Here is a 27,014-nt window from a genome sequence, read left to right on the forward strand (position 1 = left end):
TTGGGAATCTGCAATCACCAATGTTCACTTCTTTCACCAGGAAAAGGATTAATGAGTTTGTGGATATTCAAGTACGATTGGTTTGGACCACAGATCCACCTGACCACAGTTGTACCCGGTACACAAACATTTAACACTGGTTTGAGTTAGATGCTTTGTGTTCAATGGATTTGATACACTTTTTGGATACATATCAAAGAGAGTTTGCGATTACATTAAAGTAGGAGAACTCTAAAACCAGTCTAGGAAGACAAGCATTGTTTCTCAAAGACTAGACGAGCTTCCAATAGATGCATGCGATAGCACCGACAATTGCAAAAGCCGCAACAAAGTTATTGGTCGGGGAAGTCTCGCGTATCTGTGTTGCCTCCATGTATGAAGCAAGGTTAGCTTGAAACTCTTCTTTCATCTGACTTTTGGCTTCCAGCATTTGTTGTTTCATCTCCGAGATGTGTTGATTGAGCTTGGACTGACAGTCAACCTTCTGTTCATCCAGCTTATCAAGTACGATTTTTGATAATGCCTGATAATCGTGCACAAGATCCATAACTTTCGCATCCACCAGCCTCACTTCATCAAGAAGTGCTTCGTCTTCCCATTTGAACAGGTGTGACTCTGATTTCCTCTGATAATTTGACACATCACAATTAAGAGAATTCACAATTTAAGAGATATGATTGTTGCAGACAAATCAGCCAGGTATCTGAACACAAATCTAACTGGAATCCATTTACCCGGATATTACCTGGAGGGCGACTTCGCAACGGTAGAAACGACGATATGGGTTCTCTTTGGTTTCTGAAGCCCAAATCAGAAGACCTTTCCCACACCAGCATTTTGTTGGGACACCGTGCACTGACCTGCGCGTCGCCGGTCTGGAAGACGAAGTTGACGAGCTTGTCATGGAAGTCGGTGGTTTCTGTCTGAACAGAAGAGGTTTGAAAGTAAAGAGGCGTGAATCGAAACTTTTTGTGTTGTAGTTGAAACCCTAATTGACAGCAGCCTCGTATAGGAGAAACATCATTTGATTAAACCGACCGGTTTGGACTTCGAAATTGAATTTGACCGGTTTATTTCAATTATCTTCAATTTTTGATTTTTTTTTTGGTATCTTTGAATCTCTGATGACTCTGGCAAAGATAAGGATTAAGACTAATAATCTAACTAGTCTGAAACTCCATTTGTTGGCTTTGGGAATATGTAATCACAAATTTTGACTGCCTTCATGCTGCCCAAGGATGAATGAGTTTGTGGATATGGTGACCTGAACACAAATCCACCTGACCACAGTTGTAACCTGAACACAAAAATACGATACTTGTTTGAGTAAGATGGTTTTGGATTCATGGTTTAGATACATTAGTTTGATGATGATCTTTGATGATTCTCTATCCCGATACATAGAGTTCATAACAAATAAGAGTTTGAGATTTCATTGAACTAGGAAAACTCTTAATGAGACTAGGAAGACAAGCATTGTTTGAGAAAGACTAGAGTAGCTACCAATAGATGCATGCACCCTACCCAAAATTTGCAACAACAACAACAAGGGTAACGCAAAATCTTAAAAGAGACCTGGTTGTCGATTACACATAATCAGTAGCTTCTAAATCCAGATAATAGTTTACGACACAAACTCCGAATGTCATAAAAGTTCAAGAAATAGTTTCAGAAGAGGGATAGAAGAGATGCTACAGCAGCGGCTGTCATCAAAACATAGGGGGAGCGTGATAGGCAGGTAGGACAAATGTCTTGTACACATCCATGGCGTACTGTTTTCGAAGGTCGTCCACAGCGATATCTGTGAGGCCTGACATCTGAGGATCTGGATCACCGTGTGCGTGTAGCTCCATGAACTTGATGCTGACTGGTCCACAATCACCTCCACGGTCGTTTGTGTAGATGTCTTTCATCCTCTTCCAGTAAAACGGCTTAAGACCTCGGAATTGTGTCTGCTGTGGTTTGGCGACCTTCTTCACGAGGTACGGGAGTGTAGTGAGTAGCCCCTCCATGAAGGTGACAACTTTTTTGTCTGCGTACAACGATGGAAGGGGATCCATAATCTCCACGTATCCCATGTCGAGATTTATAGCGAGGCCCACCCAGTGTCTGTCACCCCAGATCATTGGCGTGTATATTGTGACCACATCATCCATCCACTTGCTCCCCGGCTTTAGCACCAAGTCAGTCAGGTTCTTCTCCCATTTGAATCTGTCTTTCCTCCTGATATTTTTGAACCTCTTCCAAACCTCTTGAATCCCTGATGTTAGAAATGGTGTTGTGAACGCAAGCTTCTCCCTCTCGAGCAGTACGCGGTGCCTCCCAGCTAGCATGAACATCAGTATCTCCATGTGCTGCATAAAAAAAAAGTCCGGTAAATGAAACTGACGAACCCAAAAAAAACTATCCTCCCCTATTGGTTGTTATTTCTCCAAAGTTTTACAACGTTCTGACCTAACATCCAACAAGAGCTACTCTAGATAAGTGTCAACCTGTTTTGTTCTCTATCCACAAACTACCACATGAACCGAGACAACAAAAAATGATCTAAATCTGTTGTAACTTACAAATGTGGTAAGCCATTTCTGGGGCTCGGCTATATCAAGAAGGAATTTGTTGGAGAAGTCAAATTTTGAGGGAGTGATGTGAAACCTGTGAATGTGGAGGACAAGCAAATAATTACGGAAAAAGTGTATTCGGTTTGCTGTAACTAGAAAAATTGTATTAAAGGATGGCCCTTACACATCCTTCTTCGTTTCGAGAGTTGATGAGAATAGTTCCCACAACGTCTGCGGGAGCGGGGGGAGGATGGTGAGTGCTGGAACTTCTGGGCACTTGAACATTTCTGTTGCGAGTTCCTCTTCCGATGGCTTGTGTCTGGGGGTTGGCCTGGCCGGTGAAGAGTCACTGAGCTCAGTACAATCCTCCGCTGCAATATCCTCCTGCACATAACAGGATGAGGGATGAAGGTATTACGGGATAATTGTCATAACTCCTAATTTACAAGTCCAAAAAAAGAACCATAAGTACCTGACTCTGATCGAAGTTAAGTTTAGGGATTGAGATGCGTCTGGACGTCGCGGTTGCAGCGAAGGCATTAACGGTAGCTGCGTGATCAGCAAAGCCGCTGCTCTTCGTTGGAGAGGTATCTGGAGTGACTGGGTGTAGTGGAGGCTGATCATCTCTTCGCGTTGAAGTATCGTATCGAGGGGGATTTTCCAATGATGCGGGCTCAGGACTTATTGGCTCGAATATCTCTAGACCTTCGTTTAGGAGGTGGTGCAAAGGCGGACTGTTGGGGTGATCTCCAGCATTATAGATGGTGGACTTGTAAATTACAGGGGGAGACTCAGGAGTGTACAGCCATGGGGGAGTAGGAGAGGGTGATACTGGGACCGGAGATCGTCTTTGGGGAGTAGTGTGTTCAGGAGAGTTGAGGAGAGGTAGGGTGAGGTCAGTAACTTTCTGTTCGGCTTCCCTATGTTCAGGGTTTTTGTGGACAGGCAGTGTGTGGTCAGGGTCTGTGGGTTCGGAGTGATTGTGTTCAGTGGTTCTGTGGACAGGAGGGCTGTGGACAGGGGACATGTGTTGTGTTTGGCCGTATTGCTGAGCTCCGTATTGGCTGATCACCGGTGAGTTGAAGTGAGTCTGGTCTTCCTCCATAGGTGTGGGACATTCCTAAACGTGTACCCAACAAGTAAGCTATCTCATTGAACAACAAAAATCAAAGATGTTGAGGTTGAAAACTAAACACTACCGTTCCGAGTGCTGGATCCTCGTTAGTTGAGGCAATCTTGTTAGTCTGACATCCTTTTGATTGTAGATTAGCTTTAGGTTGACATGATATGACCGTGTGGAAAGTTGTTCGTCCGCTGTGGCTACGGGACTTTCTCCGTTTGATCAGATGACGCAGCGCCTTTTGATCTTCCCGAAGTTTGCAGACCTGGGTGGAAACAGTAGACAACATTTCAAGGATCTGATCGTGGGTGTTGCTTGTTGAAGCAGTTCTGGGGAAGTAGTTGCTGATCCTTCTCTGCTTGCGGGAAGATGATGGTTTCTTTAGGGTCTTCCTGGGTTTGAGAATTGGCCTCTGCGGTACTGGTTCCTCCTTCACCGGTTTGTATATAAGTATCGGACAAGACCTATATCCCCCAGGCCACAAATGTTTCTTGAAAGGGTGTTTATTCGCTATGAGGCTCTGCATGTACGTAACCCGGTCATCAACGGCGACATCTGCCCAGACTCCCCATCCAGCATGGGGTTGGCTTTCAATAGGTATAAAAGATGTAACCGCCAGCTGAAAAAACACATATGCATGACAAAAAAAATCAGACAAAGTTTAACCACGTAACATGAGCCAACTAAATCAGACTAAGTTTAAAATGTTAAATTAGGACTTACATTTTGCGCAGCTTCCACGCGTAGTATATCAGTGTAGCTGATGTTCGCGTGCAAAGGGAGATGGGGTTCTTCAAGTTGACTTATTGTAAGTGTGTCTAAGGGCGCTGGAATTATACTCTGCAATTGAGGGACCGCCTGAAACGCAAGAAGCTGCAACGCAAGTGGGAAACCCTGGAGCCTGTATGTTGTCTGCGTCAAGAGACAGACTAGCTCTCCGGCAGGGTCCTCGCAATCAACTGGCGGTTTCATACAGCTGATGGTCTTCAGAAATGACTCCCTGCCCCAGGGGTGTTGGCAGAATGCGTCGACGTCCTGAACCATTTTGACGTACTTCAGCGTAGGACGAGTCCTCTGCTGATGAGCGATGAGGACCCCGTCAACGATCAATATGAGAGCTATTTGCAACTTCTTCCGCGCTGGCATCCGTTTGTCGGTCTCGAGTCTGTGACGCAGATCAGCAATGGTGACAAACTTCTTCTTTCCAATAAGCCTGATCCAGTCTGGATCTGTGTTCGCTTTGCTCTGGTCTGCTAGCTCGGTGTCGTAGTCTGCAGGGAACTCTCCACACGGTAGACCTGTGATTGTGCCAAACTCTTTGAGGCCAAAACAAATAGGGTCGCTTCCAAAGACTGACCAAAGTGTGTGACGGTCCTCGCAAAGAAGTTGCCTAGTGAGAAAGGCGTGTATAAGCTTGCAGGAGACAGGACATTGACGTGCTGGGAGCTCGAACAACTTCCCGAAGCAGGAGTTTTTGATGTACTGGAGCTCCTCCGTGTCCTTTAGGACATTCTGGATGAATGGGAGAATGTCTGGTTTTGAGAATATGTTATGCCGACGGCTGGGGAACCGATCTGTTGCGAACAACCTAAGAGGGAGTCTTTTATCGGGTTTCTTTTTACCTACAAAAACTCACAAAAAAATGACTTCCACCAAATCAGTAGTTGAACAAATAAAAAACTAAATAAAAAAGGATAAAGCCAGCCTAATCGAGAAAATATTCAACATGATCAGATACATGCAAGAACCCACTATGGGGGAGAACCCGAAACTGAAAAAGAACGGCTCAAAATCCGAACCAACTGTGGGGGGGAACCTTAACAAACGAAAGAACAACTTAAAATCCGGTGGGAAGAAGATGCTGAAAACCTCGATTGGATCCAAAAAAAGGAGGCAAATAATCAAAAATGAAGGATATCCAACCGATATAGAGTCAAGTCGTTCGATTTGTAGGTGGAAAATAAAAAAGCCCTACGATTTACAGTATGAGTGAATCGAACGATGAGTAAAACTGGAAATCGTACCTTTCATGACGGAAGGAGACATCGAAAGATGGCTAGACCGGCGAAAACCTCGATTCTTCTGGGAATAAGCTCCCAAACAGGCGAGGAATTGAAAATTAGGGTTTGTCGCCGCCGCAGACTTTGGGAGAGAAAGAGAGAATACAAAAAGAGGGGAAATGAAAGAATATGTTTGGACTAGGGTTTAGGGATTGGTTTAGTTAGACCCGGTATTTAGATTTTGGTTCGAGGGAAAACCATCTCGGTTTGGTTTAGTTTGATGTAAGGGTAGAGAGGTATTTCACTAGTAATAAACTACTCTCCAAGCAGGATGTGTCTTATCTTGAAATGTGAAACTGAAAAAGTGTCCAAGGGAGTAATAAAATCTATGAAGATTAGGATAATGATACGTTCAACAAAAATACAAATGAAAATAACTAAAATAATACAATGTTACTAATATGTTTGACAACAAATAAAACCAAAACATATAAAAAATGTCAATTTAAACAGAACAAGGGGTTGATTGGTTGTTACTATTTCGGACGACAAATCCCATAGTTTTAACTTTTAAATAAAGGAAAAGATTTGATTTCAAAATTTGAATTTTCATAACGGCAGAAATCTTCAATAACTCGTTACATTCATCCTTCAACTCCCTCTCCATCCCCATTTCTCACACCACAGTCAAAACAAAATGGCGTCTCTCACAGGGGGAATCCTCCTCAAGCTCCTCCAATGCATGAACACCAACACACGCCCCACGGGAGACCACAGATCCGCAATCCTTCAAGTCACAGGAATAGTACCAGCCCTCGCGGGTTCCGATCTACGCCCCAACCAAGGCTTCTACGTCCAGATCTCCGACTCTTTAAACTCCACCTACGTCTCTCTCTCCGAACGCGACACAGATCTCATCCTCACCAACCGTCTTCAGCTCGGCCAGTTCATCTACCTCCAACGCCTCGAGTTCGCCACCCCCGTCCCACGCGCCGCCGGATTAATCCGTCCCGTCGCTGGCCGTCACGCCTTCGTCGGAACTCCCCAGCCGTTAATCGCACGCGGATCTAAACAAGATTTCGTTATCCAGCAGGTTCCCGATTCTGAGTACTCGCTTGACCCAATCGCCGTTTACTTAAACAATAAACGGTTAGATGATGATGACGTCACAGTAAATGGGAGGCAAGCGCTTGTTCCGGTTAACCAAAACGAAGAGAATCGTAGCCAAATAATACGCAAGCAGAAACCACAAAGATTCTCGTCACCAGCCTCCTCGGCTAAGCAACGTTGTGTCTCATCATTAGGGAAGAAGAACAGTTCCGTTACAGTGGAGAGAGATCCATCCCCCGCTGCTGTTGCGAGGAGATCTGCGTCTCCGGTTCCATCAAAATGCATAGTGCCGAGTCTTGCGGCAGCAGCAGCGGGGCGTGAGGAGAAGAGGAAGGTTGTTAGAGAGCCGTCCATTCTTGTGCCTTCAAGATACAGACAGCCATCACCTAGTGGAAGAAGAATGTCGATTTCTCCTGGAAGAAGGCTTTCAAGTGGTGTGAGAATGTCTCCCATGGTTGCTGGAGATTCTTCGGGGAAGAAGAAGATGGTAACCGTGATTCCCAAAGTCTCTGAGGCTCTTGTGGGATCTTCAGCTAAACATGGTATCCGGAAGAATTGGGATGAACAGAAGGAGAAGGGTAGTAGTGTTAAGAATAAGCCTGACCCTCAAGCAATTTTGCGTACTCAGGTAACAATCAAGTCCGACCCCTTAGTGTTCTGTGTGATGATGGGCTGAAACTGATAATGTACGTTTTGTTGCAGGCTGCTATGTCAAGACGTCTTAGTGATGCAAATAGGCGGAAGAGTGATTCCTCCGAGAAAGTGAAGTCCTGTTCATCAGAAGAAGTCTCAGACATTACTTATCATGATCGGAAATGGACAGATGGTAGTGTCCCATTGGATAGCATCTCAGGGGATCTTGCAAAACTTGCAAAGGTAATGAGACATCGAGAATAAAAACCACTTGAGTTGGTGTATCCTCATCGATTGTTTCTCTTTTACAGGAGGCTATGCAAAGAAGAAACTTCGCTGCTAAAGCTGCTGCTCGAGCATTGGAGGAAGCTAATGCTAATGAGTGCATCATAAGATGTTTAAGGTAAAAAAACAAAATTAGAAACTTTGTCAACCAGTCTTGTTTAGACTTTCATTTGGTCTTTGACGCCATCGCTTTGGTGAACATTTCAGTAAATTCTCGGAGCTTTCTTCTTCCGCTAAAGTTGGGAATCCGCTGCTGATCATCAGCCAGTTCTTGGTAATCTATGAAGATGTTGTGAAATACAGTCAGATCGTCAACTCAATAGCTTCAGAAGACAATAATATTCGTTTTTCATCTGAACAACAAGACCCAATCTCTCTTTGGGTTGAAGCTGCTTTAGCTACTAACCTCGACGTTGTCTCACTGGTGAAAAGCCAGAATAACCACGAATCACCTTTTAAGAAATCAACTCCCACTCGCCTCTCTCCAGGATGCACTACAAAGACGGGTTTGTGTTTTACAGTCCGAAACAAATTTCCATTTTCAGTCGACGTGGAAAGATACAAGACTGTTAAGTTTCTGCTATTGTTTGTTTCAGACAATACTGTTGGGATATGGACAGAAGTAGAAGGCATGAAGGAGACGGCTAAATTCGCAGTGAACGTACAATCCGAAATGCAAATGTGGTTCATTGGGTTCGTGGAAGAGTCATTAGAAAAGAAAAACGCAGCAGTGCGGCCTTTAGACGGTAGTTCCATAGCTGCTGTTCTGTCTCATCTGAAACAAGTTAACGAGTGGCTGGACAGGGTCGTGTTGGACCAAGAAAACCAGATGACAACAATGCCTCTCACCGACAGGATAGAGCGACTGAAACGTAAAATTTATGGATTCGTAATCCACCACGTGGGATCTACTTATGACAACTCTGCTTCCTCTGCTTGATATTTTTTTTTGTCTAAAACTGTGTTGCAAACATAAGTTCTGTCAACTTATTGAAGCTTATACAGTAACAGTATCTTGAAACACACATGGGCAAAGAAAGATTTCTTTATTTTGTGGAAACACTTTGAAAAGAAAGCAAATTGAGAACTAGACATTTAACTCTTCCACTTCTGAACTTAATGGTTTAAAGAGAGCTTCCACCTCGTTCTCGTCTACGTCTTCAACCCTTGCCGGGTTCCATTTAGGATTCTGCAATAAAGTTTTCTCAAATAGTATCAGTTTTGTTTGAACTTGATGGGCAAAAACATGTTCTGGTCCAATAGATAACATCAACTTGAGGGCAAAATGAATTAACCTGATCCTTGTCGATCAATACTGCTCTGACGCCTTCAGCAAAATCACCACGCAAGGCCGATCTTAGTGCGATGCGATATTCAGTCTTCATCACACCATTAAGCTTCACGAAGGAAATTAATACGTGAGGTTAAATATTATTCGATATTCGTCTTACAGAGTCTCTTAGATGAGGGAAAACATAAAAGAATTCAAGTGTTGAAACTCACTGTTGCTAATTCGTTCTCAGCTTTACCCTTGGCACATGCAACATTTGAGAAGTACTTCTGTGTCAGGTAAAGAGAAAACGGTGCTCCTTTCTCCAAACCTTTGAGTGCCTCTGTAGCCCATTCTACAACTGTATCCAAACAAAAGGTAAAGCAGCGATTTTAAGGCTCTATGGGCATTTTTACAATTCCACTGGGTAATCATACCTGAAGGCTCAGTGCTTTCCTGATACTTTTTGAGCTCTTCTATCGTTTCCTTAACAGACTTATTTGAGCTAAACGCTGACTCTATTTGAGGCAAAAGTGATTTGAGATGGGCCTCAGATTCAGTATTCCCACTGTATTTCGACAAAGTTGCCTGGATGTCTTGATTAGGATCCTCCGACCTGCATCACCGACATGTATGAATTCTTTGAGAGACAAAACAGAGATATGCACATTGATGCGAAGAAACAAGTGATGCAGACTCCATGAAGCCTATTAGTATAAATGAAATGAGACGAAGGAGGAGGAGGACAGACAGGTTGGCTGACAAAATGGCTTCTTTTAAAGAAGCTAGATTTTCAGATGGCACATAATGCGTCCCAAGACCAACGAACAATGCATCTGACGGCGTGGAGATTCTTTTTCCAGTTAAACCAAGATAAGCACCTGCGGTTATTATTGGCAACAAAAGTTCCACTGAGCAATCAACACCTATATAGCAGCCAGTTTTAAGAATTTCATATGAGCATACCAACAGATCCTCCCCCAGGGCTATGAGCTGCTATATATGAAAACCCGACATCTGGGAACAACCCGATTCCATTTTCCGGCATGGCAAGAACCGTCCTCTGGAATAGAAAACAAAATATGAAAAAAAGAGTTCAGATTGTAATTCCAATCACTAGCTACACAAAAAACAGTGCAGAACAAGTCTTAATTGGTTTGTACCTCTGTTATCACACGGTAGCGACCATGTCCAGAAAGGCCAAGGCCAAATCCCATTGTTATTCCATCCATTAATGAGATATACGGTTTCTTGTAACCAGCAATTGCGCATATCAGGCTATATTCTGCTGTAAATACCTAAGGAAGCAAAATCTTAAAGTTGGAATCATGCTAAAAATATTAAACATACTAAAGAATTTGGAGGTGACTACTCCAACAAGGGTCAGAATGGAAGAGGTCTGCTCATCGTTACCTGTAACCTCTATTTGAACAAGGCCCATGAACCATAGTCACACGATTTCGGTTTCTAAATTAGCAATTAGTACTCCTATGGACTCATTATGTTCAGTAGAGAGAATTTCATGTGGTCTTCAACACTTAGAGCATGTTCTAAAGTACGAGGTGCTACAGTTGGTAACAAGTATTTTTTTTTAAGGCATGACCAGAGCACTGAGATGATTTCACAGTAGTTTCAGTATCTTGTGTACTCTTAGATATGGTCCATAGAGTGATGACAGAGATTAAACAAGGAAACCTGGATAATATCTAACAATTAATTTTTGGTGATCATCTGACTCGCATCAGTCATCACTACCAGCAGTTAGACTACGACCATGGTTATATATTTTCAATTGGTTTTCTGACCTAAAGATCTCTCTCATATGGTGCCAAATTAATTATATTGCATAATTCAAGCAACTTATATGTTTAGAAAGCATGATTTATTTACAAACCTTTTGAACAAGAGGTGTGTTTTTGTCCTTTTGGATTTCTGCAGCAACTCCTTTAATATCCATCCCTGCAACATTCATAAACGGTCACTCCAATGACAGAGATTTCTGATTTCGGATGAGGCGTTAAGGCCAGATGCAACAAAAATTCATTATATTGATACAAACAAGAAACGAGCAAAAGATTTGCCATTACCAGCACAAAAGGCACGAGGTGTGCTGCCTTGAATGACGACACATTTGACTCTTGGATCAGATTCCCATTCGTCAAGGAAGCTTTTATACTTCAAATCCATTTCTGTTATATCAATAAAAATTAACCAGCTAAGATTACTGTTCAGACAGATTGAGTTAATATCTGAACCAGATACCTCTTCCCAAAGCCAATTTGAGTTCTCTAACATAATTCCAAAAGGGCAATCATCACCTAACAAGACAGATGTTACCTAGATTCATGGCGTTAAGAGCTTTGGTTCGATCGAGAGTGATGACAGCGACGCCATTCGGATAAACGTTTCCTTTTACGAAATCTTCGCCGCCAGCTCCGGCCATTGCTGAGAAGGTCCGACGATCGAATCTGAGGATGTGAAGGGAAGACGACAAGGTTGATGAATAACTGGTGGGGTAAAAGATGCGATGGACAGAAGCTATAACAAAAGTTTTGATCATTGATTCGTCAAGTGTTGGAACTTCCACATCACACAGCACCTTAAAACGAAGATCGAGTCATCAGTGACTAAGATTGCAATAGTAAATACTCTTCCCTAGTCAGCGACTTCACTTTTCTCAAAATGCGCCCATTTATTGCGTTTTTTTTTAATTAAAATATATTATACTAGAATAAACCCCCTAGGACAAACATGTAACTAAATTTTTAATACAAATTTATTTTAAATGTTTAATTTATTTTTAACTAAAAGTAGTTCAATCTGGTACATATGGAAAGCTTGAAATGATAAACTCTTCAGAAGAATAGACAGAGATCCATTAGAGCTCGTCAGATATACAGAAAGTGAATATCAAACCTGGTATAAAGCGAATGAAAGAATTCTTACAGTGGTACAAGACATTGGTCGTCAAGATTTCCAAACGCTAAGTTTGGACAATATTTTCTTAGTAGATGGATTATGGACATTAGATGCGCCTTTTTCGGGTTGTGGATGGGTATGGATGAACAATGCTGGAAACATCCAACTCATTGGAACACGTAACTTGAGTCGCCGTGAATCACCCCGTGCATTCGGAGGTGGAGGCACTACGATGGGCAATGGAGAATATGCTGCAACACTTTTCGTATCAGCGATTTGAGACGGATTGTAAGGAACTGATTGCCATGATAGATGCTCCTAATGATGGCCGAGCTTTGCAACGGAACTGGAGAAAATAGAGACGCTGCTGATATGCTTCCCGGACTTTCAGATCATTCTTGTACCACATACTCAAAACAAGATTTCTGACTTTTTAGCTAAGACAGCTAGATCCTTCCATAGTGAGTTACTTTTTGTTGTTTGTTCTATTCCGGTCTGGCTACCTAGACCACCTCAAGTTTGAGTAATATAATGATCTTTTGACGAAAAAAAAAACTAAAAGTAGCTTATATTTTTATAACAATTTTTACTAAATTATATACTTGACTAGTTAAAAGAAAATTTATAAATGTAATTATTTACTTCTTCACATATGTTTATTTTAGTTTAACTATACTAATAAGAGAAAATTAGAAAAAGAGACACTTTCAATTTAAATTTGTCTCACTAAGATTTTTAGAAGATTATTTGGGTAAATAGGATTTACATTCCTTTTAATACCAATTATACCCTTTAATTAACCAAATTATTTTTAACTAAAAATTATAATATTTTGATTTAAGGTTTTATTAAAAAAAAAAGTATAAAACTGAAGAAAAAAAATCCACGTAAGAGATAAAACACTTAATACTTGTACCCAAATTTATTTTTCTCTTTACTCATCTTCTCCGCCGCACCTTCAACCTGTTATCAATGGTGATTTAAAATGAGTAGAGAATCTTTGTTCTGACTGTCGGTATCAATCCTATGAACCTGTTCTAAAACGAGCTCTCAGCGTCCGATTACTCGCCGGAAACACGTTACCCGGCCATGGACAGCGGAGATTTGGCCATACTCGGTCAGTTACTCGGACTAACGTAAAAAGTTCATAATTTCGTCGATTTCATGTTCAGAATCACAAGTTATGGTACAAGTATGATATATTTCCTCAAATCGAACAATATTAATAAGAAAAAAAAAGGAATCGTAAAAAAAAGAAAGCAGAAAACGGCTACAGACTTGCAGATCTGAGGTTGAAGACGGGGGTTTTTCTGTCATTTTCATCTCATTAAACCTAAAAATGAAAAATATTCTCCAAGATTTTTAGGTTAGATTTAGGAAACTTCTAAAACAGAAAATGGAAGTTTCCATTTTTTTCGGATTTGCCTAGAATACGTAATATACCAAACCCAGAATATAGTACAACACGTGCAACCCCTATTCTTCCTTAGGCGTCACATAAGGTAAAAGGCATAAGAGCCTATGACACAATTTCTAAGTTAGGTAAATCATAGAGTTCAAGATATATATCGTTATATATCTACTGGTACACTGAAGACATACTGCTATATGTTGATGTAACTAAATCTAGCTCAGATAGAAAGATGAAGAAACATTAGTTTATGTTATATACCCGAGATATATCTATATATTATACTTAGTTTCGGTTTTCTGTATTAAGCAGACTAACGGAATGTGTATTCTATTTTGGATAGAAGAGAAAATAAAATATGATTCCCTATTTTAAAAAAAAATAAATTTAAACATATAAATTATCATACATATGTTTCCAATACTTTTCATATTTTTTTACATTTTTAAAGTTATGTTTACTATTTTTCTCATCAACCAAGGGCAAAACAAGTCAAAAAATGACCAAAGTATGAAAAATCCTAAATTGACAATAGAAAATTGAAAGTGTCTCTTTTTGCCAATTCTCCCTACTAATAAATCACATAATTGTTTTGAACTAGCGTCAATTGAATTGAAGCAAGTAGAGTGGAGTTATTTTCTCTCTTTGCTATATGTTGCTATAATTTAGTTATTTTAACTAAAATCATTTTAACAATTTTTAAAACGTTTTCGTTATGTATAGGGAGATAAGATTCATGCAAGTGTGAATAAGTAATTGGTGAACCAGTTCGATCATTTCCTAGAGCAAGGAAAACATTGACTTTCACCAACTTCTCCTTGAATCATTCTACTGGCTCATACTCGACAACTAACCATCTTTATAAGATCAGTTTCCTGTCCACGACTCGTTTGAGAAGTTGTTGAGGATTTTCCTGGAGGTCAAAATCGCTTCACACCAGTGAGTTTCCGGGAAGTTCTGAATGGAAGTCTCAACACTGATTTTCTGATTGGTGAGTACAGTTTAATTATATACTTTTATTTTCAAATGATTTGATGACTTACTTCTTATGATTATTGTTATATAAATTTTATACAGATGTGATCGAACATATTGTGGAAGTAAGCCATGTTGAAATGATTTCCGTGAATGGAAAAGAACCCCAAAAGATTTCACCCGAGCTTCGTGGTCTAGAGTAATTTTTTTCACGATTTTATTAGTTATTAAAATCGTTGTGTTTCCAGTTTTTGTGATATAGAGAAACATGAGAAATGGGATTAGTAATTAATGTTGTTCAATGGCGTCTTAAGGATGTACATCTTCCAATGGTATTTTGGAAGAAGTTTGCTACTGATGTCACAAACGCTATGGCGTCTTAATGATGTACATCTTCCAACAGCATCCCTGTCACTCATAATAGATCGTCAAAACCCATTTCACCGACCAAGAAAGCTTGTGTTACAGATGACCACTCTTCAGTCTTGCAAGGCAGATAGATCACTCTTCGGTAAAACAAACATAACTTTATATCTAACCGTTGTCTTGACCTTAAACATGTGACATTGGAAAGCTACACTACAAGAAAACACGCTGATACTGAGGGACTTTTTCCTCAGTATGTCGTCGGAATAACCGTATTCCGACGACATACCGAGGAAAAAGTCCCTCGAAAAAATCTCCTCGAAATTTCATTTTCCCTCGAAATTTCCTCGAAATCTTGTGACGGAATTTTGAGGAACAACAATTCCGAGGAGATTTAGAGGACAGGCGTTCGTCGAAGAGGTCCTCGATATATATTGAGGAACCATTCCCTCGGTATATACCGAGGATTATACCGAGGGAATAGCCCTCCGAAAATTTTCGAGGAACTCAGTTCCTCGGAATATTCCGAGGGAGTTCCTCGGAATATTCCGAGGGACAGTTTCCTCGAAAATTTTCGAGTGCTATGAGGAACACTTCCCTCGGTATATACCGAGGACAGTTGTTCCTCGGAATATATTGAAATTCTTTTTTTTTAATTATTTATAAAAAAAAATATTTTTAAAATTTAAATTCGAAAATATAAAATTAAAATTTAAATTGAAAACATATTGTCTAAATTTCAAAGTCATACAAATCAAAATAAAACATTTCGAGTTTTTGAAAGAAATTAAACTACGGGTTTTGGACGTTCGGGTCTGGCATGGTCGGGAGCTCCACGTTCGCGTTCGGGTTCATGCTCCTCATCATCGCCATCGTTTGCTCGTTCAGCTTCCTCTGTGCCTCCCAGCCCGCCTCTTGACTCGCCACCATGGACTCCAACGCAGATATGCGAGCATCCTTGTCCCTCATCTGACTCAGAAGGACTTCTTGATCAACAAAGGACGGTGGTGCAGAAGCAGACGGAACCAAGTTGGACCGACGAGCCAAACCGAACAAACGGCCCTTCTTCTTTGGAACCGACTGAAAAAGAAAATGTCAAATTTAAATAATATAAAAAATGAATTGAACTTAAAAAAAAGAACTTACCGCTTCAACGATTTGGTTGATCCGAACCCGAGGCAAGCAGGTCGATCCCGTCGAATCGTCATCCTCGGTTTGAAGCTGAGACACTTCCTCTTCCATCTGACTGTCGATGAGGGTGACCACATCCCTCAAAACACCATCATCAATCTCGCCGGTCTTCTTGTTGGTATACGCCGTCTTCATTAGGGTGAGATGATCAACCGGCTCCCCCTCATTTTCTTCCGCCTTGAAAATAACATAAATTAAACAAACATTAGTAATTAAAAGAAATGCACAAAAAAAAAATATTAGAATCTTAAATAATATAATAAAAACCGACAAGCTTACCAAGCGATCCCCCAGACTGGCTAAAGATTGAGCACCCAAGTTATGCTTGTACATGTCATTCTCCTTACGGTCGCTCTTGCGGTTGGTGGAGTTGGTGGAAGAAGTTGCTCTCACTTCGTTCTTACTCCAATGCACACCCAACTCCCGCCAGACGTCGGGGTTTATCCCCTTTGGGGTCTTTAAAAAAAATTGTTAAATAAATAAAAAATATTTTAATAAATTAAAAAAATTTTCATAAATAAAAACCAACCTTGATTATTTCCCACTTCTTCTTCCACGTGTGGATCTGCTTCCCATAGTTGTCCATAACTTTATGGACGAAGTGGTAATAAATAAACAACGTATCATCGGCATTCCAGTTGAATTCTTGCTGAAAATAAAACACAATTAGTAGAAAATTAATATTAAAGATTAAAAAATAAGTAAAAAAAATAGAATACTTACCGCAAACTGTTGAAACCACAGATGATGCTTCTCGAGAAGGAAGTCGGTGAAAACCGGATGTCCATTGTCGAGGGCCGAGTACATCATACGGTTGATCCATCCGCTGATCCCGTTCGCGGATCAATCGAACCTAATAAAAAGAACTAATTATTTAAAATGAATCAAATTTTAATGAAAAAAAAGGTTTAATTACCATGTCTGACCCCGTCCACATGGATACGGAGTGAGATATGGAAGATGGTCACGACCCGGCTGTCGAACAAACTCTGAAACTCTCAGAATTGCCGGATGAGCAGGAGTAGGAGAAGGAGTGGGTGCCACATCGGGAGCAGGAGGAGAATGAGAGGGCAATTGAGAGGGAAATGGAGAGGGAGATGTATGGTAGGAGCTGTGGGGCGATGCGGAACCCGAAATGGAGCCGCTCCCCGTACCACCACGACCACGACGCTGTCGAGAGCGGGTCTGTTCCTCTTGAGACCTTTATATAAATAATTTTTTTTAATATATACAATTTTTTTTAATTTGTTAATATATTAAAATTGTTTAATAATAACAAAAAAAGTTTAAATATATAAAAAATAGTTTAAATATTTAAAAATTGTTAAATGATTACAAAAAGTTTAAATATATTAAAAATATTTTTAATATTTAAAAATTGTTTAATAATTACAAAAAAAGTTTTAATATATTAAAAATAGTTTAATAATTACAAAAATAGTTTTAATATATTAAAAATAGTTTAATAATTAAAAAATAGTTTTAATATATAAAAAATAGTTTTAATATATAAAAAATAGTTTTAAAAATCAAAAAACGTTTTAAAAATCAAAAAACGTTTTAAAAAATAAAAAAACGTTTTAAAAAATATAAAAAACGTTTTGAAAAAATCATATACACATTTTTAAAAATCAAAAAACGTTTTAAAAAATCAAAAAACGTTTGAAAACATGAAAAACGTTTTCAATTTTAACCAAAACACAAAATAAATCAAAAAAAAATATAACAACAATCCAAACAACAATCCAAACATGAAAATCCTAAGCTATCCATTCAATCCTAGAATTTCCTTTCTAACAACCTAAATTTCGAGATCTATGAAGAGAGGAAGAGAAGAGAGATGAACTTACATGGGAGAGAGGAGAGGAAGAGAGGAGAGGAAGGAGGCCGAGAGGAAGAGAGGAGAGGAGAGAAGAGGAAGAGAGCCGCCGCGCGCAGGAAGAGAGGAGAGGAGAGAGCCGCCGCGCAGGAAGAGAGGAAGAGAGGAGAGAAATGGGGAAGAGAAGAATGTAAACCTAATTTATGAGGGGTCCAACGGAAAGGGTCCGTCGAAATTTCCTCACAAATATTAATGTTGGTCGTCGAAATTTCCTCGAAATTCTCTTATCTGAAAAATAAGTCCGAGGAAAGAGGGTTGCCGGGTTAATGAAAAATAGTCCGAGGAAAGAGGGTTTGGGGTTTTGAAAACATCGATTTTTTCCCCTATGTCATTTCTTATACAAATGTAATTCATAATAATGAGGTTTCTTTGTATAGATGATCATAAACAATGAAATAACACAATTACAAAAATTATTGTAAGTATTTCCTTTAACGTTTATTAAAATGTATAAGTGTTTATCTTATGTTGTGTGGTTTTTGTCTCAATCCGCAAAACATTGTTTTCGTTTTAAAACCCTAAAGTTTGACTTCATAATCTGGCTAAGACACTTAATGAAGGTTATATACGTGTTATTCAATCCGCAAAACGTTGTTTTCGGTTTAAAACCCCTTGTTCCTCGAAATTCCCAAATATTGTGAGGGAATTTCGAGGAAGTACCAAAAATTATGTTGGTCGTCGAAATTTCCTCGAAATATTTCGAGGAAATTTCGAGGAAATACAAAAAACTATGTGTTCCCTCGAAATTCCCTCGAAATATTTCGAGGGAATTTCGAGGAACAAGGTGTTTTAAATCAAACCCCTAAACTGTTAAGGGTCATTCCGATGAAATTTGGAGGAAACCCTATTTTCCCTCGGTATTTCCTCGAAATTCATAAAAAAAAAAAAAAATCTACTCTGATTCCGAGTCATCATCACCAGATGAATCTGAATCTGGATCTTTGTGAAACTCTCCAATAACGGGTTCATCCTGTGCGTGAACGACAGCTTCCTCTGCGAAGTCGGTGAAATCTACTACAAGGCCAACTCCTGCTACATCTTCTGCTGCACTTAAGTTACTGGATGTGATTGGTTGTAGTGGGTCTTCCAGCTCAGAACTCCCCTGAACTCGGCCTCTCGGATTGAGTCTGGTAACAGTAACCCATGGATCATCTCTGTTCCTTACCCGGGGGTACTTGATATAACAAACCTGTAACATTTTAAAAAAATTTAGTAAAAGTTTAAATTATTACACATGATGACCAATCATTCTGAATAATTAACATTTACTTACCTGATCGGCCTGAGAAGCAAGAATGAAAGGATCATAATATTGCAGCTTTCGTCTCGAATTTACTGATGTAACACCAAATGCATCTGTTCTCACACCTCGATCTGGAGTGATGTCGTGCCAATCACAATAGAAAACAGTACAGCGCAATCCAAGCATGCCCAAATACTTGATTTCCAAAATCTCATGTATGTGTCCGTAGTATACATCATCTCCCGATGCAGAACAAACGCCAGCATCATAGGTCGTACGCGAATGTTTCCTCATTTCAGTTGTGAATGCATATCCTCGAGTACAAAATCTCGGATATGATTTCACAACATAGTTTGGTCCAACCACCATCTCGCGTATCCAATCGTCAAATGTTTCACCTCTGGCCAAACCAGCAGACACCTATTAATAGCACATATATATGAATTAGTATAAATATGTGATAAATAATTTTTTAATTTGTATAAATATGTGATAAATGATTTTTTAATTTGTTTAAGGCACTCACATAAGTAAACATCCATCCAGCAAATTCTCTTTGCTTCATTTCTTCTAGTTCTGCCTCTGTAGCGTATCTATATTCGAACCGCTTTTCTGCCATGAAAATCATGTGATGACAAAAATATAATTAATTAAGATATAAATGTTAATTTGTTAAAATAAAATTTTGTAAGATAATAAACTTACCTCTCATATTGAAGAACATCTTCGCAGTTGGTGAGCAAATATGTCTGCAAATGACTGCGCTCCTGCTCAGTAAGTCGACGGTCCTTTGATTTTCCGCTAAGTCGTTCAACATCTGTGAAAATGTCAGGAACCGTAACATGGTATGTTGCCCGTTCGCCTCTATCATCATGCCGAGCAGGTCTTCTGTTTTTGGTCTGAACTTCTGCTGGAAAGTAGTACTCAGCAAAGTTTGAAATTTCTTCATTGATCATATGTGCAACTATAGAACCTTCCATCCTACTTAGATTTTTCACCATCTTCTTCAAATGGAACATATACCGCTCATACAGATACATCCATCTATACTGCACAGGACAACCAAGTTCCAATTCTCTTGCCAGGTGAATAACAAGATGCTCCATAACATCAAAAATGAGGGAGGAAATATCTTCTCAAGGTTGCACTGAATCACGGCTATGTTAGTCTTCAGATTTTCAATACCTTCAAGAGTCACTGATCTGGCGCATAAATCGCGGAAGAAAGCACTTATCCCTGCAATTACTTCATGAACATTTTGTGGTAATAGTTCCTTGAAAGCAAACGGAAGTAAGCGCTGCATCAACACATGACAATCGTGACTTTTTAAGCCAATAAACTTTCCTTCCTTTATGTCGATACAGTTACGCAAATTAGATGCGTAACCATCTGGAAACTCCACATCGTTTGAAATCCAATCGAATAACGCATTTTTTCCCTCTGCATCAAGTCGGTATATGGGAAAAGGAGCCCTACCATTCCCATCAACATGAAGTTCTGAACGATCACATATATCAACTAAATCCAGTCTTGACTTCAAATTATCCTTTGTTTTACCTTGAACGTTAAGGATCGTGTTCATGAGGTTGTCAAAAAAGTTCTTCTCAATATGCATGACATCTAAATTATGTCTTAGCAGATGATCCTTCCAGTATGGCAGATCCCAGAAAATACTTTTTTTTGTGCCAGTTATGTAGTTCTCCAACAGCATCTACCGAAAAACGCTCATGTCCACCGACTTCTGGCGTCCTTTCTGCACCAAAATCCCTTAGTTGTGTCAACAGATCTGCCCCACAAATTTCCGGAGGTGGACTGTCAAACACCCTCTTGTTCTTCGTAAACGAAATCCTACTCCTACGATATGGATGATCAAGTGGTAGGAATCTCCTGTGACAGTCAAACCAACACGTTTTCCTTCCGTGTTTTAGTTGGAAAGCATCAGTGTTATCTTGACAATATGGACATGATAGCCTTCCATGCGTTGTCCATCCAGATAACATAATATGAATAAGTCCACATTAGTACTGCCCGCATTTGAAAGTTTTCTTTACACGAAATATCGTATGTTTCAGCACTTTGAGCCCATAGTTGTTGCAACTCATATATTAGTGGCTGAAGAAACACATCAAGTGATCTCTTAGGATGCTCTGGTCCGGGAATGAGAATGGAGAGAAACAAAAACTCTCGTCGCAAGCACAAGTTTGGGGTAAGTTGTATGGTGTAACAATGACTGGCCATAGAGAATATTGTCTTCCACTCTTCCCATACGGGCTGAAACCATCAGTACATAATCCAAGGTAGACATTTCTTCTCTCATACGCAAAGTCGGGATACTTTGATTGGAAATGTTTCCACGCTTTTGCATCTGAAGGATGTATAATCTCACCATCTGTTGAGTGCTCCGCATGCCATCTCATTCGTTGCGCTGTGCGTTCCGAAAGATACAACCTCTGCAACCTTTCCGTCAAAGGCAAATACCACATCCGTTTATATGGCACTGGAACTCTTCCACTCGTATCTTTATAACGAGGCTTCCCACAAAATTTGCATGTAGTCCGCTGGTCATCCGCTCTCCAATAAATCATGCAGTTATCGATGCATACATCTATTACCTGATAAGATAAACCAACCCCAGCTACGAGTTTTTGAACCTCGTAGTATGAACCTGGAGCTACATTATCCTCAGGTAGAATACCTTTAACAAAATTAGCTATCGCATCCACACAGTCTTCAGCCAAGTTATAATCTGTTTTAATGCCCATCAGTCTCGTAGCAGATGATAAAGCTGAATGACCATCTCTGCAACCTTCGTACAATGGTTGCTTTCCAACATCCAACATTTCATAAAATCTCCTAGCTTCTGCATTGGGTAAATTTTCCCCTCTAAAATGATCATTTATCATCTGCTCAGTACCTACACCATAATCTACATCCGCTCTAATTGGTTCTTCTAATCTAACCGCCGGCTGAGGTCCGCTAGTACTACCAAGTTCATAATCAGTTTCCCCATAATGATACCAAATTTTGTAACTTCGTGTAAACCCACTCAAATATAGATGAGTCCAAACATCCCACTCTTTAATAACTTTTCTATTTTTACAATTAGAGCAAGGACATCTCAACTTACCTGTTTCTGCTTCCGGTTGTCGGCGAGCTACCCTCATGAACTCGATTATACCTTGATTGTATTCTTCCGTAAGCAATCTCGTGTCCGGATCCAAATGAGGTCGATCGATCCAAGAACGAAAATAATTTGAAGAAGACATGTTTTTTTGGAATCAAATTCGTAATAGTAGGAGAGAAGAAGAAGAAATGGAGTGAATGAAGAGGAAGAGGGGTGGCTGTATTTATAGATGAAATCCTCCCGGCATACTGAGGAAATTCCGAGGAAATTCTGAGGGAAACCGACATTTCCTCGAAATTTCCTCGGAATTTTTAAAATCCCCCAACGGCTCTCTAACGGCTACAAGATGTCGTCGAAATATTAGAAATATCCGTCGATTTTTTCCGACGAACGAGGTTTTCTCGGTATTCCCTCGAAAAATACCGAGGAAGTTGGTCTTCCTCGAAATTTCCTCAAAAAATATTGAGGAAATTTCGAGGAAACCACATTTCTTGGTTTACTCGGTATTTCCTCGATTTTTGGTCAGAAATTTCCGAGGAACTCATTTTCCCTCGGTATTTCCCTCAGAATACCGATGTTTTCTTGTAGTGCTAACTCAAAGCGCTATCTTGATTGCCAAAATATCAGCTCAACCGCACCATAGGAAGGCTTTCATCCATAACTAAACATCTGACGCATCTCTGCAGTTATGTACCTCAAAAGGCTTTTAATATCACCAAAGTTCTCCAAAACGTATTTGAACCTAAAAAAATCTAAAACATATTCCAAACCTATATAATAAACTCTAAAACATCTATATACCATAACTAAAAACTGTTAAAATTTATGGTATATCAATGGTTCATAAACCTTTACATCAGTCTTCATTGGATGTAGAGGGATAACATTGGAGGGACACAACCCATAAGAAATCAAAATCGAAGAGAATCAGCATTGCATACGAAGCTGGAAGCGCTACACTGGACAATCGAAAAAATGATGTATCATACAACATGTGAATTTTCTGGGACGAACTGTAAAGATTTGATAGTAATGCGAGGAGAACCTAAGTATATGACCGAATTTCTTGACATAATTGGAAGAGATACAAGTTCTAACAAAGAGATTTCGAAATTTCAGGATATGTTATATTACCAATGACAAAATGAAATCGCAGATGTCTTGTCTAGAACTACTCAAGTTTAAGAAATAAAATAATGTTTTTGATGCTAAATATATATATATATATATATATATATATATATATATATATATATATATTAAAATGATGTATTAGACAAATTCAATCTGCACTTATTTTTATTTAAAAAAAAAAATAATAATAATAATAATAATAATGGAGTTCAACTCCTACAAACTCAACCACAAGGAAATAGAAACGTGGGTTTTGTCCAAAAACATAGACCAAAATTTTATTTGATCATTGAAATAAAATGAACATGTGGAAGTGAGATGCATATGACGGTCTAGATGGGTTTTAGGTGGTTTGTATTCGTCGATGCGTTGTGTATTATCCACATCAAGAGATGGTTTATGTTCTAACGGCAGATTCGTTGTAAAACGGGTAAAGCTCGTATCTTGAACCACAGCTAGGCAAAAGAAGTCTTGCCCCAATTCTTTCAGTGGGTAATTGATTGATGGACGTTTGCAGACAACGGAAACAGTCCTGACTCGTCAAATCAGGAGTGCACTGAACAAGTCCGTACAAACTCTGCAACGCAGTAAAGTTGACTTTTCTCGCATCGAATTTTCGGGAGCTAGCTACTGCTTTGGTTGCCGCTTGGTTCAGGGTGGACAAAACCAAATCTCTGAACCGCTCTTGCTGATTACGTGGAATATTATTGAGGTTAGGCAAGGTATATCCACCATCGGTTCTCAGGGTGGAGAGAATATTCCTTTGAGAGTATCTGAGCGTACACTCATCGTAATAGAGCACGGCCTCGCTCTGATTCGGACACCGAGTTAAGGATTCGTTGACGGCAGAGGCCACGCAGTTACGGCAACTTTCCGGCGAGACATCCCCGCGGCATAGGAAAAGTCCGGTGACCGTATCGGGAGCTTGACCCGCCTTACCATTTTGGAAACCGGTGGAGTATGAAGCGTTGGGGGAAGAAAAGGAAGCCAAAAGGGTTTTGAGATTGGTGTAGTAAGTGCTGTTTCTTGAATACGTTGTCGTATTTGGACAAAAATAGTATAAGAGAGAAAGGTTTTGAGAAGAAACTCTGAAGCAAGTGAGAAGGGAAAAAAGGAAAAGGAAGATAAAAGTGGCGCACGAAGACATGGTTCCGATTTCCGGATACTGTTTTTCTTTCTTACTCTGGGATTGTTGTAGATTAGCGTTCAGTCGAGGATGCTTTTTTTATAACGAGAAACAACGACTAATCAAGGTCAAAGTAAATGCCCAACATGTGTTCAGAATCATATCCACTACTTTTTTTAGTATTTCCCAAATTCTTTCTAGAGGATATAGAAAATGGGAATCGGGCAATATGGCAACAATTTTTTTAATATAATTATCAAAACAGTTCAAATTAATTATTTGAGTAATACCATAGGATACTATTTAAAAAGTTTTCGTCAAAATATAGACTTCAAAATTAAAATTACCAAAATGTTTTATTAAAGAAGTAAATATATATTTATACCCCTAAAATTAAATAATCTAAATTTAGGGTTTTGAATTATGGAGTTGTGTGATCGAATTTTAAAATTAAAAAAAAAAATAAAAAACAATACCAAAAATTTGAAAATAAATATGTTGAAAAGCATTTTCAAATTTTAAAAAGAATATTTGAATACAAAAAAAATATTTTCAAAATAAAAATTAATAAAAAGTTATAATATGAAACTATTATTATTATTATTATTATTATTATTATTATTATTATTATTTGTTTATTGTATTTATCTCTATTATTAGAAATCAATTTTATACGTGTCGCATTCACGTTAATTCTCAAGATGGTTAATTACATATCTATCTTTGATAAAATAAAAATATTATATATGATATACATTAATGACAACTATATTGATTTCCTTTTTTCTTAATAGAATTTTAAATAAACTTTTTAACTAAATTTTCCTTTTTGAAAAACCACATAAATAAGAAAAAGGAATATTTTAAAAATATAAATTTTTTTTTATACAAACGAGTTTAAATTTTATCACCTTTTATCTTTTCAAAAAAACATAAATAAAAATAAAATATCTAGAAGTAATATAGAGGTTTATATAAAAACAAATTCACAAAACAAGTTAATAAAATATCAAAAGGCAATATCTCCAAAAATATGAATTTAGAACTTTTATATTTAAAAAATGCATTTAATAAAAACAAATTTCCCTAAATGTAACTCAAAAGGAATTTAATATAAAAAATTAATATCTTTAAAACAAATTTATTCTTACATAACTAAAAACGAATTTTTATATCAATTTTTATTATTTAAAGCATGTAAATAATAAAATCGACTTTTTTATAAATCAAAAAGAATATAATATGAAAATATAATATATTTAGTATAAAATTATATCGAAACCATATAATTTGATAAAAACCAATTATTTTATATTATATATCAAAAATGTATTACCCAAAAGGAAATATATTTAATATATAAATTAATATCAATTTTTCTCATATTTATAACATATTGTTTAATGAAAAAATGCTAAATCACGTTGGTTAAATTTCTGATGATATTAAAATATATAATATCTCATTAATAAAATAAATATATCTAATTAGTCAAAAATAAATGTTTAAGATATTAGAACATATATATATGGATGATCATATCTATATTTAAATAAATCAGATTCTTTCAAGTTCGAATCATCAACACAAATAGTTCAATATCTAAAATTTTATTTTTTCCATAAAAAAATCATGTTTTCCTCTGTAAAAAAAACCACATTCATCCTTTTTTATAGAAATATATTCATCTTTAAATAGATGAAAGATCAAAATGGATATCATAAAGTAACTATATAATAGAAAAACATTTCAAATAACTCAGTTAGCGATACATTTTATCACATCAATACTATTAAAACAGGAATAATATTTATCTACTTACAAGTAGTCTAACTTATTTTTTTCAATCTAATATTAACTATATATTATTTCTTCCCTAGAAATCAGCTACCTTAATTTGTATATGAATAAAAAAACAATCGAGTCAATATATTAACGACTAAAGATCTTCTATATTCATACTTTTAGATATTCTTTTGCTTAAATGGTTATTTTATTATCATTCCAACATTACTTTTAACTCATATGACAAATCCATTGTTACCTATCTAATAGTTAAAGTGTATGATCATAAAATTTAAATCTGTTGACTATTTACCATGAATCCGAATATTTAATTTGTAAAATTATGTTGTCACCATTTGTATGTCGACATCAATCCTCAGATCATAGAGAAATAATCACGAACTTTTTCATGGCTATTAATAATATTTGGTCCTCAAAGAATCAAAGATTTTAATATGGCTTCTTTAAAATATATTTATATATATCAAACTATAATATATCAAACTGTATATATATATAATATTTCTATATATATTAAAATTAATAAATATTTAAATGTCTAATGTGAATAACAAAAATAAATTTAAAATAAACCAAAAAACCAAACAAGGAAAAAATTCTAATAATATGTAAACAACAAAAGCAAACTAAATAAATAAAAATTATTTTGCTTTTTTAAACATGAATCATTAAATTGTAATAGACATATACAAATCGTTGATGCTCAAATCGATTTCTTTTTATAGTATGCATCCTCTCAAATATTAATCGATTACGCTTACAACAAGCAGAAAAATTAGTATGACTAAAATTTTGTATATCTAACTTTTGTAAAATTGGAGACAGGCCTCGGAATTTGAATCTTAGCCCGCGGGTCCCGCCCCG

General features: G+C 37.9%; 5 protein-coding genes across 6 annotated transcripts; 1 reads left to right on the top strand and 4 right to left on the bottom strand.

Moving 5' to 3' along the window:
* Positions 1-271: 271 nt before the first annotated feature.
* Positions 272-904, bottom strand: LOC108851123 (uncharacterized protein At4g04775-like). Its single transcript, XM_018624541.1, has 2 exons — positions 746-904; positions 272-625 (listed from the first exon to the last, which is right to left on the bottom strand). The coding sequence occupies exons 1-2, from the start codon at positions 902-904 to the stop codon at positions 272-274; spliced, it is 513 nt and encodes a 170-aa protein (XP_018480043.1).
* Positions 905-6,288: 5,384 nt separating this feature from the next.
* Positions 6,289-8,731, top strand: LOC130511701 (uncharacterized). Of its 2 annotated transcripts, XM_057009112.1 has the most exons (5): positions 6,291-7,416; positions 7,491-7,664; positions 7,733-7,824; positions 7,914-8,212; positions 8,303-8,731. In XM_057009112.1, the coding sequence occupies exons 1-5, from the start codon at positions 6,376-6,378 to the stop codon at positions 8,644-8,646; spliced, it is 1,950 nt and encodes a 649-aa protein (XP_056865092.1). In that variant the 5' UTR covers positions 6,291-6,375; the 3' UTR covers positions 8,647-8,731. The 2 variants fall into 2 exon arrangements, with proteins under 2 accessions (XP_056865091.1, XP_056865092.1); XM_057009111.1 differs by having other exon boundaries at positions 6,289-7,416; positions 7,914-8,731.
* On the bottom strand, positions 8,619-11,596 carry LOC130511702 (3-hydroxyisobutyryl-CoA hydrolase-like protein 3, mitochondrial). The gene is made up of 10 exons (XM_057009113.1): positions 11,314-11,596; positions 11,064-11,165; positions 10,871-10,935; positions 10,140-10,274; positions 9,943-10,039; positions 9,728-9,857; positions 9,414-9,592; positions 9,210-9,337; positions 9,002-9,103; positions 8,619-8,895 (listed from the first exon to the last, which is right to left on the bottom strand). The coding sequence occupies exons 1-10, from the start codon at positions 11,534-11,536 to the stop codon at positions 8,794-8,796; spliced, it is 1,263 nt and encodes a 420-aa protein (XP_056865093.1). The 5' UTR covers positions 11,537-11,596; the 3' UTR covers positions 8,619-8,793.
* Positions 11,597-18,734: 7,138 nt separating this feature from the next.
* On the bottom strand, positions 18,735-19,568 carry LOC130511509 (uncharacterized). Its single transcript, XM_057008570.1, has 2 exons — positions 19,487-19,568; positions 18,735-19,380 (listed from the first exon to the last, which is right to left on the bottom strand). Exons 1-2 carry the CDS (start codon positions 19,523-19,525, stop codon positions 18,976-18,978), a joined length of 444 nt encoding a protein of 147 aa, XP_056864550.1. The 5' UTR covers positions 19,526-19,568; the 3' UTR covers positions 18,735-18,975.
* Positions 19,569-23,391: 3,823 nt separating this feature from the next.
* Positions 23,392-24,435, bottom strand: LOC108854467 (putative cysteine-rich receptor-like protein kinase 9). The gene has a single exon (XM_018628033.2). It carries the CDS (start codon positions 24,363-24,365, stop codon positions 23,616-23,618), a length of 750 nt encoding a protein of 249 aa, XP_018483535.1. The 5' UTR covers positions 24,366-24,435; the 3' UTR covers positions 23,392-23,615.
* Positions 24,436-27,014: the final 2,579 nt, after the last annotated feature.

Source organism: Raphanus sativus, chromosome 4, assembly GCF_000801105.2.
Source record: "Raphanus sativus cultivar WK10039 chromosome 4, ASM80110v3, whole genome shotgun sequence".
Taxonomy (NCBI): domain Eukaryota; kingdom Viridiplantae; phylum Streptophyta; class Magnoliopsida; order Brassicales; family Brassicaceae; genus Raphanus; species Raphanus sativus.